The 18,942-nt window shown below is 47.3% G+C and overlaps 1 protein-coding gene across 1 annotated transcript in view; it reads left to right on the forward strand.

Annotated features, from left to right (window-relative positions):
* The window catches only part of LOC139242830 (radial spoke head 1 homolog), a gene marked incomplete at its 5' end in the record, with an annotated part of 39,042 nt that extends 21,250 nt beyond the window's left edge, over positions 1-17,792 (forward strand). Inside the window, 2 exons of the mRNA XM_070870514.1 lie at positions 2,969-3,068; positions 17,014-17,792. Of these exons, the coding sequence (XP_070726615.1) occupies positions 2,969-3,068; positions 17,014-17,465 (552 nt within the window). The remainder of the gene's footprint in view (positions 1-2,968; positions 3,069-17,013) is intronic.
* Positions 17,793-18,942: the final 1,150 nt, after the last annotated feature.

The following is an 18,942-nucleotide window of genomic DNA, read 5'->3' on the forward strand; positions in this document are numbered from 1 at the left end:
CTAACCTGTCCCGTCAGAATCTTCCCGTCAGAATCATATATGTTTCTATGAGATCCCCTCTCATCCTTCTAAATTCCAGTGTATAAAGGCCCAGTCGATCCAGTCTCTCCTCATATGTCAGTCCTGCCATCCCGGGAATCAGTCTGGTGAACCTTCGCTGCACTCCCTCAATAGCAAGAACGTCCTTCCTCAGATTAGGAGACCAAAACTGAACACAATATTCCAGGTGAGGCCTCACTAAGGCCCTGTACAACTGCTCCTATAATCAAATTCCCTAGCTATGAAGGCCAACATACCATTTGCCTCCTTCACCACCTGCTGAACCTGCATGTCAACTTTCAATGACTGATGTACCATGACACCCAGGTCTCGCTGCACCTCCCCTTTTCCTAATCTGCCACCATTCAGATAATATTCTGCCTTCGTGTTTTTGCCACCAAAGTGGATAACCTCACATTTATCCACATTATACTGCATCTGCCACGCGTTTGCCCACTCACCTAACCTGTCCAAGTCACCCTGCAGCCTTTTAGCGTCCTCCCAGCTCACACTGTCACCCAGCTTAGTGTCATCTGCAAACTTGGAGATATTACACTCAATTCCCTCATCCAAATCATTAATGTATATTCTAAATAGCTGGGGTCCCAGCACTGAGCCCTGCGGCACCCCACTTGTCACTGCCTGTCATTCTGAAAAGGACACGTTTATCCCGACTCTCTGCTTCCTGTCTGCCAACCAGTTCTCTATCCACGTCAGTACATTACCCCCAATACCATGTGCTTTAATTTTGCACACTAATCTCTTGCGTGGGATCTTGTCAAAAGCCTTTTGAAAGTCCAAATACACCACATCCACTGGTTCTCCCTTGTCCACTCTACTAGTTACATCCTCAAAAAATTCTAGAAGATTTGTCAAGCAGGATTTCCCTTTCATAAATACATGCTGACTTGGATCGATCCCGTCACTGCTTTCCAAATGTGCTGCTATTTCATCTTTAATAATTGATTCCAACATTTTCCCCACTACTGAGGTCAGGCTAACCAGTCTATAATTACCTGTTTTCTCTCTCCCTCCTTTCTTAAAAAGTGGTGTTACATTAGTTACCCTCCAGTCCATAGGAACCGATCCAGAGTCGATAGACTGTTGGAAAATGATCACCAATGCATCCACTATTTCTAGGGCTACTTCCTTAAGTACTCTGGGATGCAGACTATCAGGCCCTAGGGATTTATCGGCCTTCAATCCCATCAATTTCCCTAACACAATTTCCCGCCTAAGAAGGATTTCCTTCAGTTCCTCCTTCTCACTAGACCCTCGGTCCCCTATTTCTAGAAGGTTATTTGTGTCTTCCTTCGTGGAGACAGAACCAAAGTATTTGTTTAACTGGTCCGCCATTTCTTTGTTCCCCATTAAAAATTCACCTGAATCTGACTGCAAGGGACCTACGTTTGTTTTCACTTATCTTTTTTTTTCACATATCTATAGAAGCTTTTGCAGTCAGTGTTTATGTTCCCAGCGAGCTTTCTCTCTATTTTCCCCCTCCTAATTAAACCCTTTGTCCTCCTCTGCTGTATTACAAACTTCTCCCAGTCCTCAGGTTTGCTGCTTTTTCTGGCCAATTTATATGCCTCTTCCTTGGATTTAACACGATCCTTAATTTTCCTTGTTAGCCACGGTTGAGCCACCTTCCCCGTTTTATTTTTACTCCAGACAGGGATGTACAATTGTTGAAGTTCATCTATGTGATCTTTAAATGTTTGCCATTGCCTATCCACCGTCAACCCTTTAAGTATCACTCGCCAGTCTATTCTAGTCAATTCACGTCTCATACCATCGAAGTTACCTTTTCTTAAGTTCAGGACCCTAGCCTCTGAATTAACTGTGTCACTCTCCATCTTAATAAGAAATTCTACCATATTATGGTCACTCTTCCCCAAGAGGCGTCACACAACAAGATTGCTAATTCGTCCTTTCTCATTACACATCACCCAGTCTAGAATGGCCAGCCCTCTAGTTGATTCCTCGACATATTGGTCTAGAAAACCATCCCTAATACACTCGAGGAAATCCTCCTCCACCGCATTGCTACCAGTTTGGTTAGCCCAATCAATATGTAGATTAAAGTCGCCCATGATAACCTTTATTGCACGCATCCCTAATTTCTTGTTTGATTTTACTCTGGATATGATAAAACAGTACATGTAAGACAACTTGCAATGTTGTTGACCTTTATATTGGTTGGTTGAGGTTGAGGTGGAGGGGATTAGCGGGGCGCCAGGTGAACCATTTGCCTCGGGCGCCAATTACCCTCGCGCCGGCCCTACTTACTGTACAGGTTTTTTCATCTTTAAATAATTTAAACTCTTAACACTGGTAAAAGCAAGCCTTCTGCCTTTACCAGGCATGCGAATTTCACGGGCATTCGCTGGGCAGAAATTGGGCAAATAGCCCGACTCTCCGCCCGTGGATGCCCTTTCCCATGGATGCGGATGATCTGTCAAAGTTTGGGGGTTGGCGCATGCGTTTCACGTGCGAAAACCCGGAATGTGCACAGCCCCTACCACGTATGCATCATATACACGCCCACAGGGGCTGCAAATTACGGGCCGATAGAAATGCAAGTTGTTGTTGGGCTGTGTGCTGTGATGTGTTCTGTATTGCTCGGGTTTCTCCATGAACAATGTGCATTCCATCTCGGGGAATAGATAAGCAGACTGAGTCAGGGAACGGAGAGTTTGGCGTGTGGGCTGGAGGGGGTTACAGAGATAGGAAGGGGCGAGGCCATGAAGGGATTTAGACACAAGGATGAGAATGTTAAATTTTAGGGGTTGGTGGACTGGGAGCCAACGTAGGTGAGGAAAGATAGGGTGCTGATTAAGCAGGACTTGGTGTGGGATAGGATACGTACAGCATATACATTATTGAGTGTGGGATATTACTAAAGTTATTACTGATCTCCCTATGGCAGGACAAAGCTGAAGACGAGATGGAGGAGGAAGAATCCGTAACCGTGACCGTACTGAAGTGGAAAGCAGAGAAGATCTCAGACTTGACATTGTATTCCCCAAGTGAGTCCAACAAGCCTCGGTGGCAGGGTGGCTCGGCACCTTGGGTGGGTGTGTGATGTCTACCTGAATCCATTGCCATGTCAAGTAAATCCAATGGGGAATTCAGGGGAAACCTCTTTACCCAGAGAGTGGTGAGAATGTGGAACTCGCTGTTACAAGAGCGGTTGAGGTGAATAGCTTAGATGCACTTAAAGGAAAGCTGGATAAACACATGAGGGAGAAGGGAATAGGAGATGCTAATAGGGTGAGATGAAGAGGGGTGGGAGCATAAATTCTGGCAAGGTCCCACACAAGAGATTAGTGTGTAAAATCAAAGCACATGGGATTGGGGATAATGTACTGACGTGGATAGAGAACTGGTTGGCAGACAGGAAGCAGAGAGTCGGGATAAACGGGTCCTTTTCAGAATGGCAGGCAGTGACTAGTGGGGTGCCACAGGGTTCAGTGCTGGGACCCGTTATTTACAACATACATCAATGATTTAGATGAAGGAATTGAGTGTAATATCTCCAAGTTTGCAGATGACACTAAACTGGGTGGCGGTGTGAGCTGTGAGGAGGATGCTAAGAGGCTGCAGAGTGACTTGGATAGGTTAGCTGAGTGGGCAAATTCATGACAGATCAGTATAATGTGGATAAATGTGAGATTATCCACTTTGGTGGCAAAAACAGGAAGACAGAATATTATCTGAATGGTGACAGATTAGGAAAAGAGGAGGTGCAACGAGACCTGGGTGTCATGGTACATCAGTCATTGAAGTTTGGCATGCAGGTACAGCAGGCGGTGAAGAAGACAAATGGCATGTTGGCCTTCATAGCTAGGGGATTTGAGTATAGGAGCAGGGAGGTCTTACTGCAGTTGTACAGGGCCTTGGTGAAGCCACACCTGGAATATTGTGTTCAGCTTGGTCTCCTCATCTGAGGAAGGATGTTCTTGCTATTGAGGGAGTACAGCGAAGGTTCCACCAGATTGATTCCCGGGATGGCAGGACTGACATATGAGGAGGGACTGGATCGACTGGGCTTGTATCCACTGGAGTTTGGAAGAATGAGAGGGGATCTCATAGAAACATATAAAGTTCTGACTGGATTGGACAGGTTAGAGGCAGGAAGAATATTCCCGTTGCTGGGGAGTTCCAGAACCAGGGGTCACAGTCTAAGAATAAGGGGTAAGCCATTCAGGATCGAGATGAGGAGAAACTTCTTCACTCAGAGTGGTTAACCTGTAGAATTCTCTACCGCAGAAAGTTGTTGAGGCCAGTGCATTAGATATATTCAAAAGGGAGTTAGATATGGCCCATAAGGCCAAAGGGATCAAGGGGTATGGAGAGAAAGCTGGAAAGGAATACTGAGGTTGAATGATCAGCCATGATCTTAATTGAATGGCAGTGCAAGCTCGAAGGGCCGAATGGCCTGCGCCTGCACCTGCACCTAATTTCTATGTGGCCCACCCAACGGAGCTGGTCGAGCATGGTCAGTGCTTCGATGCTGGGGATGTTGGCCTGATCGAGGACGCTAACATTGGTGTGTCTGTCCTCCCAGGGGATTTGCAGGATCTTGCGGAGACATCGTTGGTGGTATTTCTCCAGCGATTTGAGGTGTCTGCTGTATATAGTCCACATCTGAGCCATACAGGAGGGCGGTATCACTACAGCCCTGTAGACCTAAGCTTGGTGCCAGATTTGAAGGCCTGATTCTCGAAAACACTCTTCCTTAGGCGACTGAAGGCTGCGCTGGCACACTGGAGGCGGTGTTGGACTTCGTCATTGATGTCTGCCCTTGTTGACAGTAAGCTCCTGAGGTACGGAAAGTGGGCCACGTTGTCGAAGGCCGCACTCTGGATTTTGATGACCGGGGGGGCAGTGCTGTGTGGTGGGGTCAGGTTGGTAGGGGACCTTTGCCTTACGGGTGTTTAGTGTAGGGCCCGTGCTTTCGTACATTACCATGATTTCAACATCCTGTGCCTTTGATCAGGGATGATTGACAGCTCTGTCCTCTGGAACGCACAGCCTGAAACATTACAGAGGGACTGTCTCATGACTTCAGCTGTTGGTAAGATCCAGACTGCATTGTGAACTGAGCTTTGCTTCACCCATATATAAAATGGCACTGTGAAGAGCTTACAAACGCCTCTTCCATCCAAAGGCCCTGCTACCTGTTAAGCTGTATAAGAAATACAACCTAAAAAAGGTCATTTTATCCTCTGGACCAATTTATTGTTTTAAATACTGAACTCTCACCCTCTGGCTGTGCCTCACTGCCCCTGGGTATTACTCAACCTGAAAATAGATCAATAATATCGAGTGCACAGGACAGAAACAGCCAATTCACGTCTCATACCATCAAAGTTACCTTTCCTTAATTTAAGGACCCTAGTCCCTGAATTAACTGTGTCACTCTCCATCTTAATAAAGAATTCTACCATATTATGGTCACTCTTCCCCAGGGAGCCTCGCACAACAAGATTGCTCATTATACAACACCCAGTCTAGGATGGCCAGCTCTGTATTTGGTTCCTCGACATATTGGTCTAGAAAGCCATCCCTAATACACTCCAGGAAATCCTCGTCCACCGCATTGCTACCGGTTTGGTTAGCCCAATCTATATGTAGATTAAAGTCACCCATGATAACTGCTGTACCTTTATTGCTCGCATCCCTAATTTCTTGTTTGATGCTGTCCCCAACCTCTCTACTACTGTACACAACTCCCACTGGCGCTTTCTGCCCTTTGGTATTCCGCAGCTCCACCCATACCGATTCCACATCATCCAAGCTAATATCCTTCCTTACTATTGCGTTAATTTCCTCTTTAACCAGCAATGCCACCCCGCCTCCTTTTCCTTTCTGTCTATCCTTCCTGAATGTTGAATAACCCTGGATGTTGAGTTCCCAGCCTTGGTCACCCTGGAGCCATGTCTCCGTAATCCCAATTATATCATAATCGTTAATGGCTGCCTGTGCAGTTAATTCGTCCACCTTATTACGAATACTCGTCGCACTGAGGCACAGAGCCTTTAGGCTTGTCTTTTTAACATTCTTTGTCCCTTTAGAATTTTGCAGTAATGTGGCCTTGGGTTTCTCTGCCCTCCACTTTTACTATTCTCCTTTCTATCTTTTGCTTCTGCCCCCATTTTATTTCTCTCTGTCTCCCTGCATAAGTTCCCATCCCCCTGCCATATTAGTTTAAACCCTCCATAACAGCATTAGCAAACACTTCCCTCAGGACATTGGTTCCGGTCCTGCCCAGGTGCAGACCCTCCGGTTTGTACTGGTTCCACCTCCCCCAGAACAGGTTCCAATGTCCCAGGAATTTGAATCCCTCTCTCTTGCACCACTCCTCAAGCCACGTATTCATCTTAGCTGTCCTGCTACTTCTACTCTGACTAGCACATGGCACTGGTAGCAATCCTGAGATTGCTACCTTTGAGGTCTTACTTTTTAATTTAACTCCTAGCTCCCTAAATTCAGCTTGTAGGACCTCATCCCGCTTTTTACCTATATCGTTGGTACCTATATGCACCACAACAACTGGCTGTTCACCCTCCTCCTCCAGAATGCCCTGCAGCCGCTCCGAGACATCGTTGACCCTTGCACCAGGGAAGCAACATACCATCCTGGAGTCTCGGTTGCGACCGCAGAAATGCCTATCTATCCCCCTTACAATAGAATCCCCTACCACTATAGCTCTCCCACTCTTTTTCCTGCCCTCCTGTGCAGCAGAGCCACCCACAGTGCCATGAACTTGGCTGCTGCTGCCCTCCCCTGGTGAGCCATCTCCCCCAACAATATCCAAAGCGGTATATCTGTTTTGGGGGGAGCTGACTGCAGGGGACTCCTGTACTACCGTCCTACTCCTGCTCTGCCTGATGGTCACCCATCCCCTATCTGCCATTGTAACCTTTACCTGCGGTGTGGTCAACTCACTGAACGTGCTATCCATAACATCCTCAGCATCGCGCATGCTCCAAAGTGAATCCATCCGCAGCTCCAGTGCCCTCATGCGGTCTAACAGAAGCTGCAGCTGGATACACTTCCTGCACACACAGTCGTCAGAGGAACTGGAAGTGTCCCTGATTTCCCACATGGCACAGGAGGAGTATGACATGGGTCTGGGCTCTCCTGCCATGACTTAACCCTTAAAATAAGCTAATTTGGCAACAATGCCAAAGGTTTCTTACTGACAAGATAAGGAAAAAAAGATAAACTACTCACCAATCAACCAGCCAATCACTTACCCTCTTGGCTGTGACGTCACACTTCGTTTTCTTTTCCTCCCAGGTCAGGGAGTCAGCACTGGTGGGGAAAACAAGACAAAGCAACACCTCCCGCTCCCACTTGCTCGAACTCTCCCACCTATCAAACTCTTATCTTTGCACTCTGAGCACATTGTCCGCATGCCCGACTCGAGACTCCCAAAGCAAGTGCTCTTCTCGGAACTCCTACACAGCCAGCGAGCCTGAGGTGGGCAGAGGAAACGTTTCAAGGACACCCTCAAAGCCTCCTTGATAAAGTGCAACATCCCCTCTGACATCTGGGAGTCCCTGGCCAAAGAGGAAGTGCATCCAGGAAGGCGCTAAGGACCTCGAGTCTCGTCGCTGAGAACATGCAGAAAACAAGCGCAGGCAGCGGAAGGAGCGTGTGGCAAACCAGACTCCCCACCCGCCCTTTCCTTCAACCGCTGTCTGTCCCACCTGTGACAGAGACAGTAATTCCCGCATTGGACTGTCCAATCACCTGAGAGCTCACTTTTAGAGTGGAAGTAAGTCTTCCTCAATTCCGAGGGACTGCCTATGATGATGATGAGTGGGTACTCGTACATTGTCCGGGTCTCTCAAACTGGTGTTGCCTTCCACCAAGTGCACTTTAGTTAGCACCTCACACAAAGCCCTTGGAACTGACCTGTTCCACATATATCTCCCTGGCCCGGGTCCCATACACATTTTCAAAGCGAAATTGGATTTTTGGCGATAACAAATTAGAAGCCCATTTCCCACACCACCCATGTGGAGGAAGAATTAGGGCGGTAGGGGAAGCGGGTTGTAATATGCTGTCAGTTGTTTCGCACTGCCGCTGAAGTCAGATTTCACCCACTTTGTTTCCCAAACTCAATTTTGAAATTCAGTCGGGAAGGATGGCTTGCAATTTAACCCGAGTTATTTTGAAGTGTGTGAGTATGAGAAACATTCTCCTGATTGCCGGTGCATCCAGTGCTTTAACTTGGGGTTGTTATATGTGTAAACTTGTATTTGCTCTGTACAGCCACCAGAGGGCTCATCCCCTGGAGTACCAAGGGATCCCATAATCCCTTGGGAGCACAGGTATTTAAGGAGGCCTCAAGGTTGGAGAGGCGCTCTGGAGACCTGCAATAAAAGACTACGGTCACACTTTACTTTGAGCTCAGTGTTCAATCTGACTCTTTCTCCATATGTAACAACTGGTGATGAGATACAGATAGCAAACCCAAAGATGCAGAGAACAGTGGACATCCTGGAGAAATTCTCGGAGGGAGAGGATTGGGGAACTTTTGTGGAGCGACTCAACCAATACATCATGGCCAGCAACCTAGATGGGGAAGAGAACGCTGCCAAACGAAAGCTGATCCTCCTCACCGTCTGTGGGTCACCAACGTATGGCCTCATGAAAAATCTGTTCACTCCAGCGAAACCCATGGAGAAATCGTACAACGATTTGTGCACACTGGTCCGAGAGCATTTGAACCCGAAGGAAAGCGTTCTGATGGCGAGGTACCGGTTCTACATCTACAAAAGGTCTGAAGGCCAGGAAGTGGTGAGTTGTGTCGCCGAGCTGAGACGCCTTGCAGGACATTGCGAATTTGAAGGACATTTGGAGCACATGCTCAGAGACTTTTTCGTACTTGGGCATTGGCCACGAAACCATACTTCGCAAACTTTTGACTGTAGAGACCCCAACCTTGAGTAAGGTCAAAGCGATAGCCCAGGCGTTCATTGTCACCAGTGACAATACGAAGCAAATCTCTCAGCACACAAGTCCTGCTACAAGTACTGTGAACAAAGTGATGTTGTTTTCGAATCGTAACGTACAGGTAGGTCACATACCTGCAGCTGCACATCCGCAGATGTCTGAGTCCACCATCAAGGGTGATGAATGCAAGGCCATTAACACCTTGTTGGCGCTGCGGGGGTGATCATCGTTTCCATTCATGCCGATTCAAAGGGTACCTTTGCAAGGGCTGTGGAACAATGGGACACCTCCAATGAGTGTGCAGGCGAGCTGTGAAACCTGCAAACTACCATGTTGCAGAGGAGGACAGATCCACGGAGGATCACAACAAACCAGAGCCTCAGACCGAGGAGGCAGAGGTACATGGGCTGCACACCTTCACCACGAATTGTCCCCTGATAATGATGAATGTTGAACTAAATGGACTCCTGGTGTCCATGGAACTGGATACGGGCACGAGCCCGTCCATCATGGGCAAAAAGACTTTCGAAAGATTGTGGTGCAACAAGGCCTCATGGCCAGTCTTAACTCCAGTTCGCACGAAACTAAGAACTTACACAAAAGAACTGATCCCTGTAATCAGCAGTGCTACCGTAAAGGTCTCCTACGATGGAGCGGTGCATAAGCTACCACTCTGGGTGGTACCGGGCGATGGTCCCACGCTGCTCGGCAGGAGCTGGCTGGGAAAGATACGCTGGAACTGGGACGACGTCCGAGCGCTATCGCCCCGGTCTTAAATAAATTTTCTTCGCTTTCGAACCAGGCATCAGGAAATTCCAAGGAGCAAAAGTCCAGATCCACCTAATCCCGGGGACGCGACCCATCCATCACAAGGTGAGAGCAGTACCGTACATGAGGAGAGAAAGGGTAGAGATCGAGTTAGACCGCTGCAAAGAAAGGGCATAATTTCACCGATCGAGTTCAACGAGTAGGCCAGTCCTATTGTCCAAGTCCTCAAGGGAGACGGCACCGTCAGAATCTGTGGTGATTACAAGGTAACGATCAATTGTTTCTCCCTGCAGGACCAATACCCACTACCAAAGACCGACGACCTCTTTGCAACGCTGGCGGGAGGAAAGACGTTCACGAAGCTGGATCTGACTTCAGCCTACATGACGCAGGAACTGGCGGGATCATCAAAGGCCCTCACCTGCATCAACACGCAAAAAGATCTTTTTGTTTATAACAGATGCTCGTTTGGAATTCGATCAGCGGCGGTGATATTCCAGAGAAACATGGAAAGCTTACTGAAGTCGGTCCCCCACACCACGCTCTAAGTGCATTTTCCTGGCGCCTGAAGTGGAGTTCTTGGGAAGGAGGATTGCAGCGGACGGCATCAGGCCCACCAACTCGAAGACTGAGGCAATCGAGAACGCACCGAGGCCACAGAATGTGACGGAGCTGCGGTCGTTTCTGGGACTCTTGAACTACTTTGGTAACTTCTTACCAGGTCTCAGCACACTGTTAAAACCACTGCATGTCTTACTATGAAAAGGGGATGAATGGGTTTGGGGCAAAAGCCAAGAAAATGCCTTTGTAAAAGTGAGAAAATTGTTATGCTCAAACAAATTGCTTGAGTTGTATGATCCATGTAAGCATTTGGTACTAGCATGTGATGCGTCATCATATGGCATCGGGTGTGTATTGCAACAAGCTAATGATTTCGGGAGACTGCAACCGGTTGCTTATGCATCCAGGACTCTGTCTAAGGCTGAGAGAGCCTACAGCATGATTGAGAAAGAAGCGTTAGCGTGTGTCTTTGGGGTAAAGAAAACGCATCAATACCTGTTTGGGCTAAAATTGGAATTGGAAACTGACCATAAGCCACTTATATCCCTGTTCTCCGAGAGTAAAGGGATAAATATCAATGCATCAGCCCGTATCCAGAGATGAGCGCTCACGTTGTCCGCATACAACTAAGCCATCCGCCACAGGCCAGGCACAGAAAACTGCGCCGATGCTCTCAGTAGGCTGCCATTGCCCACCACTGGGGTGGAAATGGCACAACCTGCAGATCTAGCTATGGTTATGGAAGCATTTTAGAGTGAGTAATCACCCGTCACTGCCCGGCAGATCAAAGCCAGGACCCCTTATTATCTCTAGTCAAAAGCTGTGTGCTTCACGGGAGCTGGTCCAGTGTCCCAGTGGAAATGCAGGAAGAGATAAAGCCGTTCCAGCGGTGCAAAGATGAAATGTCTATACAAGCAGACTGCCTTCTGTGGGGCAATCGAGTAGTGGTCCCCAAGAAGGGCAGAGACATCTTCATCAATGACCTCTGCAGTCGTAATGATGAAAGCGATAGCCAGATCCCACGTGTGATGGCCCGGTATCGATGCGAACTTAGAGTCCTGCGTTCACAGATGTAATACATGCTAGCAGTTAAGCATTGTACCAAGGGAGGCGCCGCTAAGTTTATGATCTTGGCCCTCCAAACCGTGGTCCACGTCGACTATACAGGCCCGTTCTTGGTTAAAATGTTACTTATGGTTGTAGACGTGTATTCCAAGTGGATTGAATGTGAAATAATGTCAGCTAGCACGTCCGCTGCCACTACTGAAAGCCTGCGGGCCATGTTTGGTGCTCCCGGCTTACCCGATGTCCTGGTGAGCGACAACGGGCCATGTTTTACCAGTGCTGAGTTCAAAGAATTCATGACCCGTAACGGGATCAAACATGTCACATCTACCCCGTTTAAACCAGTGTCCAATGGTCAGGCAGAGAGAGCAGTGCAAACCATCAAGCAAGGCTTGAAGAGGGTAACTGAAGGCTCACTGCAGACTCGCCTATCCCAAGTCCTGCTTAGCTACCGCACGAGACCCCACTCGCTCACTGGGATCCCACCTGCTGAACTGCTCATGAAATGAGCACTTAAGACAAGGCTCTCGTTAGTTCACCCTGATCTACATGAACAGGTAGAGAGCAAGCGGCTTCAACAAAGTGCAGACCATGATAGCGCAAATGTGTCACGCGAGATAGAAATCAATGATCCTGTATTTGTATTGAATTACGGACAAGGTCCCAAGTGGCTTCCTGGCACTGTCGTGGCGAAAGAGGGGAGCAGGGTGTTTTGGATCAAACTTTCAAATGGACTCATTCACCGGAAACACTTGAACCAAATCAAACTCAGATTCACGGACTATCCTGAGCAACCCACCTTAGACCCTACCTTTTTTGATCCCCCCAACATACACAGCAGTGGCAACCGGCACCACGGTTGACCACGAAGCAGAACCCATCATCCACAGCAGCCCAGCAGGACCCAACACACCAGGCAGCCCAGCAAGGCCAGCTGCACAGCAGCCCAGCGAGGGCCCAACAAATGATTCAACAATACCAGCTTTCACACCGAGACAATCAACCAGGGCAAGAAGGGCCTCAGATCGACTCACATTGTAAATAGTTACACTATTGACTTTGGGGGGGAATGTTGTTATATATGTAAACTTGTATTTACTCTGTACAGCCACCAGAGGGCTCATCCCCTGGAGTCCCAAAGGATCCCTTAATCCCCTGGGAGCACAGGTATTTAGGGAGGCCTCACAGGTTGGAGAGGCACTCTGGAGACCTGCAATAAAAGACTACGGTCACACTTTACTTTGAGCTCAGTGTTCAGTCTGACTCTTTCTCCATACATAACAGGGGTTACGTTTTATTTTTTTACTGAGAAACCAGTGTGAGGAGCAGGACAGCAGAGAGGTTGTGCTAAATCAGGGAGCAGTGACAGGGGATCGGGCAATCACCTCGACACTGGAACACTCTCCGGGGATGGAGCAGTGTTTATGAGAGTGATATTATTTCTGGTGATCCAAAGTGATGCTCCCCTAGTAATGTGCGTGGGACAGACTTGGGGATGTTTGTTATTTGTTCATGGGATGCGAGTGATGCTGACAAGACAATATTTATTGCCCATCCCTGTTTGCCCTGAGCATTGAGTCACCCATATCGTGTGGGGCTGGAGTTATTTGTCGAAGGATCCCTTCCTTGAAGGACATTACTTGGATTTTTAACAACAATCCCATAGCTTTCGTGGTTATCTTTCTGATATCCAAATATTGCCAGAGTGATTTAATTACATTTCATAATGTGCCATGATGTGTTTGGAAGTTATAACTTCTGGGCTACTAGTCCTGTATAATAACCATGAGCCTCCTGCCAAATAATTTAACCGTAATTCACCAGTAATGTCTGAGTTACACTCCCGATCCAATCTGGCGCTTGTTGGTAATGTGTCACGAGGTCACCTCACATCCTCTCTCCATTTTCCTGCTCAGAAACACAGCCCACATTCTCCACTTGATGGACATTACTGCCAGAATGAGTTCCTGCACCGCTTTCCCCGAAGTAACTTACCACTAAAGCGATCAACCGATCAATCGGGGAGATGGAGCGTCCCATCGCCGCTGTCAATTTTATAAACATCAGTGGAGATGAGGCCAGAGGCTGACATGATTGTAATTTAATTAAATGTCCATTCTCAGGGCGACATTGAAGGTTTACGAACTTGTTAAACTAGGGTGTGGGATTGAGCTCAGCTTTCCAGTAGCCCACTAATGTAACGCCCCTATTTAAAAAAGGAGACAGATAGAAAGCAGGAAACTATAGACCAGTCAGCCGAACATTTGTTGTTGGGAAAATGCTGGAGTCCATTATTAAGGAAGCAATAGCAGGACATTTGTAAAAGCATAATTCAATCAACCAGAGGCAGCATGGTTTTATGAAAGGGAAATCAATTTTGACAAATTTGCTGGAGTTCTTTGAGGATGTAACGAGCAGAGTGGATAAAGGGCAACCAGTGGATGTGGTGTATTTGGATTTCCAGAAGGCATTCAATAAGGTGTCATATAAAAGGTTACTGCACAAGATAAGAGCTTACAGGGTTTGGGGTAATATATTAGCATGGAGAGTAGATTGGCTAACTAACAGAAAACAGAGAGTCGGGATAAATGGATAATTTTCCGGTTGGCAAACGGTAACTAGTGCGGTGCCACAGGGATTGGTGCTGGGGCCTCAACTATTTACAATAAGAACATAAGAAATAGGAACAGGAGTAGGCCATACGGCCCCTCGTGCCTGCTCCGCCATTCAATAAGTTCGTGGCTGATCTGATCATGGACTCAGCTCCAGTTCCCTGCCCGCTCCCCATAACCCCTTATCATTTAAGAAACTGTCTATTTCTGTCTTAAATTTATTCAATGTCCCAGCTTCCACAGCTCTCTGAAGCAGCGATTTCCACAGATTTACAACCCTCTGAGAGAAGAAATTTCTCCTCATCTCTGTTTTAAATGGGCGGTCCCTTATTCTAAGATCATGCCCTCTAGTTCTAATCTCCCCTATCAGTGGAAACATCCTCTCTGCATCCACCTTGTCAAGCCCCCTCATAATCTTATATGTTACGATAAGATCACCTCTCATTCTTTTGAATTCCACTGAGTAGAGGCCAAACCTATTCAACCTTTTCTCATAAGTCAACCCCCTCATCTCCAGAATCAACCTAGTGAACCTTCTCTGAACTGCCTACAAAGCAAGTATATCCTTTCGTAAATATGGAAAACAAAACTGCACGCAGTATTCCAGGTGTGACCTCACCAATACCCTGTATAACTGTAGCAAAACTTCCCTGCTTTTATACTCCAGCCCCTTTGCAATACAGGCCAAGATTCCATTGGCCTTCCTGATCACTTGCTGTACCTGCACACTATCCTTTTGTGTTTCATGCACAAGTACCCCCAGGTCCCGCTGTACTGCGGCACTTTGCAATCTTTCTCCATTTAAATAATAACTTGCTCTTTGATTTTTTTCTGCCAAAGTGCATGACCTCACACTTTCCAACATTATACTCCATCTGCCAATTTTTTGCCCACTCGCTTAGCCTGTCTATGTCCTTTTGCAGATTTCGTGTGTTCTCCTCACACATTGCTTTTCCTCCCATCTTTGTATCGTCAGCAAACTTATCTACATTACACTCAGTCCCTTCTTCCAAGTCATTAATATAGATTGTAAATAGTTGAGGTCCCAGCACTGATCCCTGTGGCACAATCTATATTAATAACTTGAATGAAGGGACCGAGTGTAATGTAACCAAGTTTGCTGATGATACAAAGATGGGTGGGAAGCAAATTGTGAAGAGAACACCAAAAATCTGCAAAGGGATATAGACAGGCTAAGTGAGTGGGCAAACATTTGGCAGATGGAGTATAATGTTGGAAAGTGTGAAGTTATCTACTTTGGCAAGAAAAAAGCAAATTATTATTTAAATAGAGAGAAATTACAAAGTGCTGCAGTACAGAGAGACCTGGGGGTACTTGTGCATGAAACACAAAAAAGTTAGTATGCAGGTACAGCAAGTGAGCAGGAAGGCCAATGGAATGTTGGCCTTTTTCTAGCATGCTGTAGGCTCTTTCCGTCTTTGACAAACTTTTAGAAACATACGCAACAGGTTGTAGTTTAGGTCGACTCATTAGCTTGTTGGAGCACGCAACTATCTCCATATGATGAAGCATCACAGGCCAATACTAGACACTTACACGGATCATAATGTACTAGCAGCTTGTTAGAGCAAAGCAGATTAGTAGCTTTCTCAAAAGCTCTATCTTGAGATGCACTCTAAACCCAGTTGTCGCCTTTTCTTCGCAACATATGCAGTGGCTCTAATGAAGTGTTCAATCTAGGTAGGAAATTACCGAAGTAGTTGAGTAGACCAAGGAACGAACGAACGCAGCTCCGTCACATTCTGCGGCTTGGGTGCATTTTTGATGGCCTTGGTCTTCGAGTCCGTCGGCCTGATGTCGTCAGCAGCAATTTTTCTCCCCAGGAATTCGACTTCCGGTGCCATGAAGACGCACTTCGAATGTTTCAGTCTGAGTCCCAGTTTGTCCAGAAATAGAACCTATTCCAGGTTGTTCAGATGTTCGGCGGTGTCACGACCTATGACCATGATATAATCTTGGAACACGACGGTTCTAGAGACGGACTTCAGTAGACTCTCCATGTTCCTCTGAAATATGGCTGCAGCCAAGCAAATTCCGAAAGGATACCTGTTGTAGATAAATAGTCCTTTATGAGTGTTGATGCACGTAAGTTTCTTCAACGTCTCGACCAGCTCCTGTGTCATGTAGGCTGACATCAGATCCAGTTTAGTGAACGACTTCCCCCGGCTAATGTAGCAAACAGGTCATCAGCCTTCGGTAATGGGTATTGATCCTGTTTCGAAACTCGGTTGATCGTAACCTTGTAGTCTCCACAAATCCTGACAGTGCCATCACTCTTTAACACAGGAACAATGGGGCTGGCCCATTCGTTAAATTCGACCGGTGATATGACCCCTTCACGCTGGAGTCTGTCCAGTTTGATTTCGACCATCTCCCTCATCATGTATGGAACCACCTGAACTTTATGATGGACGGGTCTTGCATCTGAGTCCAAGTGGATCTGCACCTTGGCTCCCATGAAATTGCCGATGCCTGGTTCAAACAGCGAGGGGAACTTTCTCAGCACTTGAGCACATGAAGTATCATCCTCTGACGACAACGCTTTGATACCCCAAGCATACATATATGACACTTGCATTGGAGGCAGTTCAGAGAAGGTTCACGAGGTTGATTCCTGAAATGAAGGGGATGTTTCTTCTCTCAGAGGGTGGTGAATCTATGGAATTCTCTGCCCCAGAGAGCTGTGGAGGCTGGGTCATTGAATATATTTAAGGTGGAGATGGACAGATTTTTGAGCGAAACGGGAATAAAGGGTTATGGGGAGCGGGCAGGGAAGTGGAACTGAGTCCATGATCAGATCAGCCATGATCGTATTGAATGGCGGAGCAGGCTCAAGGGGCCAAATGGCTGACTCCTGCTCCTATTTCTTATGTTCTTAATGCCCAGGAGAAACATCTTGTGCTCTTGTCTATACCAGCACAAAGCGGATGGGAATGGAATTGCAGTTTTTAACTGTCTCCTTTTACCCTTACAGCATTCAAGGCTGAACTAAATGCCGATGAGCTGGTTACCGATGCGACAGAGTCCACTGATGTCCCTGCAGCAGATGCTAGTGCGACAGGCGGCCCTGCCACAGATGCCTCTGCGACAGACACCGTTGGAGCAATCATTCCTGCCACAGACGGACCGTCAACAGACATCGCTGAGACAGCTGCCCCTGAGACAGATGCCCCTGCAACAGACATCGCTGAGACAGCTGCCCCTGAGACACCTGCCCCTGAGACGGAAGCCCCTGAGACAGCTGCCCCTGAGACGGAAGCCCCTGAGACAGCTGCCCCTGAGACAGCTGCCCCTGAGACGGAAGCCCCAGAGACGAATGCCCCTGAGACAGACGCCCCTGAGACAGACGCCCCTGAATTGCTTGCCCCTGCAGCAGAAGGTGTTGAGATGGAGGCAGAGACCCCTGCTGAGGAGATGGCAGACTGAGGTTATGGAGAGAGAGAACAGACCCTGCACAGAGATCACCACCAATTACAGAAAAACACGCCCACAGACTGAAAATACTGACTGATTTACATCACCTGAAAAATATAGATAGCACAAAAAGCATGACTGGGTCTGCAGATTGCTTCTTGAAGGTGTTTTTAACAAGGAGAGCAAGTTTCCTGGTTGAGGTGTGTGCACTCGTGTGATTCATTATTTCATCTAAATTTATATCCTCAAAAATAAATGTTCGATATAAAGGTTTTTGGAAATTTTTCATTGTCATTGCAAAGAAATCCCACTCCTTGTAAATGCTACTCAGATGAATAAATGGAGCTTGTTGTCGCAGTTAGTTAACTGTGAATTTAATCCAACTATATTTTTTCGAACCATTCTCAGCTGGACATTAATGAGGAGAAATTCATAATAGCCCAGGAATGGGCGGTAACTTTAGAACAGTTTGAGGTTTGGCGGCAGGCGCTAACGAATCACGCTGCATGCAAAATTAAGTCTCATTGCTCAAAGTAAGGATTGGAGTGCTAAATCAAGCGCTCATGGCCTTGCTCAGTGGCATTACACTCAAAGCGTTAAGCAATATCAGGTAAGTCTAATTGCAAGTTATCATTGCCACAGGCTCTTTCCAGTTCTTAAAGGGGAGGTTCATTGATGCTGCAGGACCTCATTCTAGTGTAGCACTTTGATATGTTGTGAGAATAAAAATGTCACTTATTTTTAGTAGCCACAACACTCCGGAGACTAAACAACCTTTAAATTACTAAATTCAACTGTTGCACAATGTCAAACTGACATGGAAGCAGTGAAACAGCACGAACCTGACAGCTGCGACTCATTCCTCATAAACCCTTTAAGTAGCGTCCTTGGAGCTGGCATCCACTCGTTTGATGCCCCCTCGCCCTGTCGCTGTCGGGGCGAGGCACTGAGGCAGGGAGCGACAACGAATCTTGTACATCGGGCGCCCAGTGAGCGTTGCACGTTCACTGACGTCACCATCTGCCTGGTGCTGAAGTCCCCGGCGCTAACCTGTAGCGGCGGCCCTATGGGGGGACGGAATAGGCGTGCGCTGCTGGATTCGACTCGCCGCAGCCCTACTGCCCCAGTGCCCCGTTAGTGCCCCCGCCAGACGCTAAGGTACCGAATTTTCCTACCGAATTTTCCCCCCCAAGAGTTCCTGTACTCGGTTACTACCATGGAATGAGAGAGCTCAGCACGCAACTTCATAACACCACCTTGCAAGCATCAAAGGAAAGGTCACTCATCTTAACATCGCCAGCTCACCCTCCCTTATTGTACGGCTGTTCACTTCGAAGCTCAAATCCAGCCTAGACAGAGGGAATAAAAGTCCATCATGCCTATGCTGGCTCTAGTAGAGCTATCCAATTAGTCCCATTCCCCTGCCCTCGCCCCATAGCCCTAAATATTGTTTCTTTTTAAAGTACTTATCTAATTCCCTTTTGAAAAT

This window comes from Pristiophorus japonicus, unplaced genomic scaffold, assembly GCF_044704955.1.
Source record: "Pristiophorus japonicus isolate sPriJap1 unplaced genomic scaffold, sPriJap1.hap1 HAP1_SCAFFOLD_1489, whole genome shotgun sequence".
NCBI classification, from domain to species: Eukaryota; Metazoa; Chordata; class Chondrichthyes; family Pristiophoridae; genus Pristiophorus; species Pristiophorus japonicus.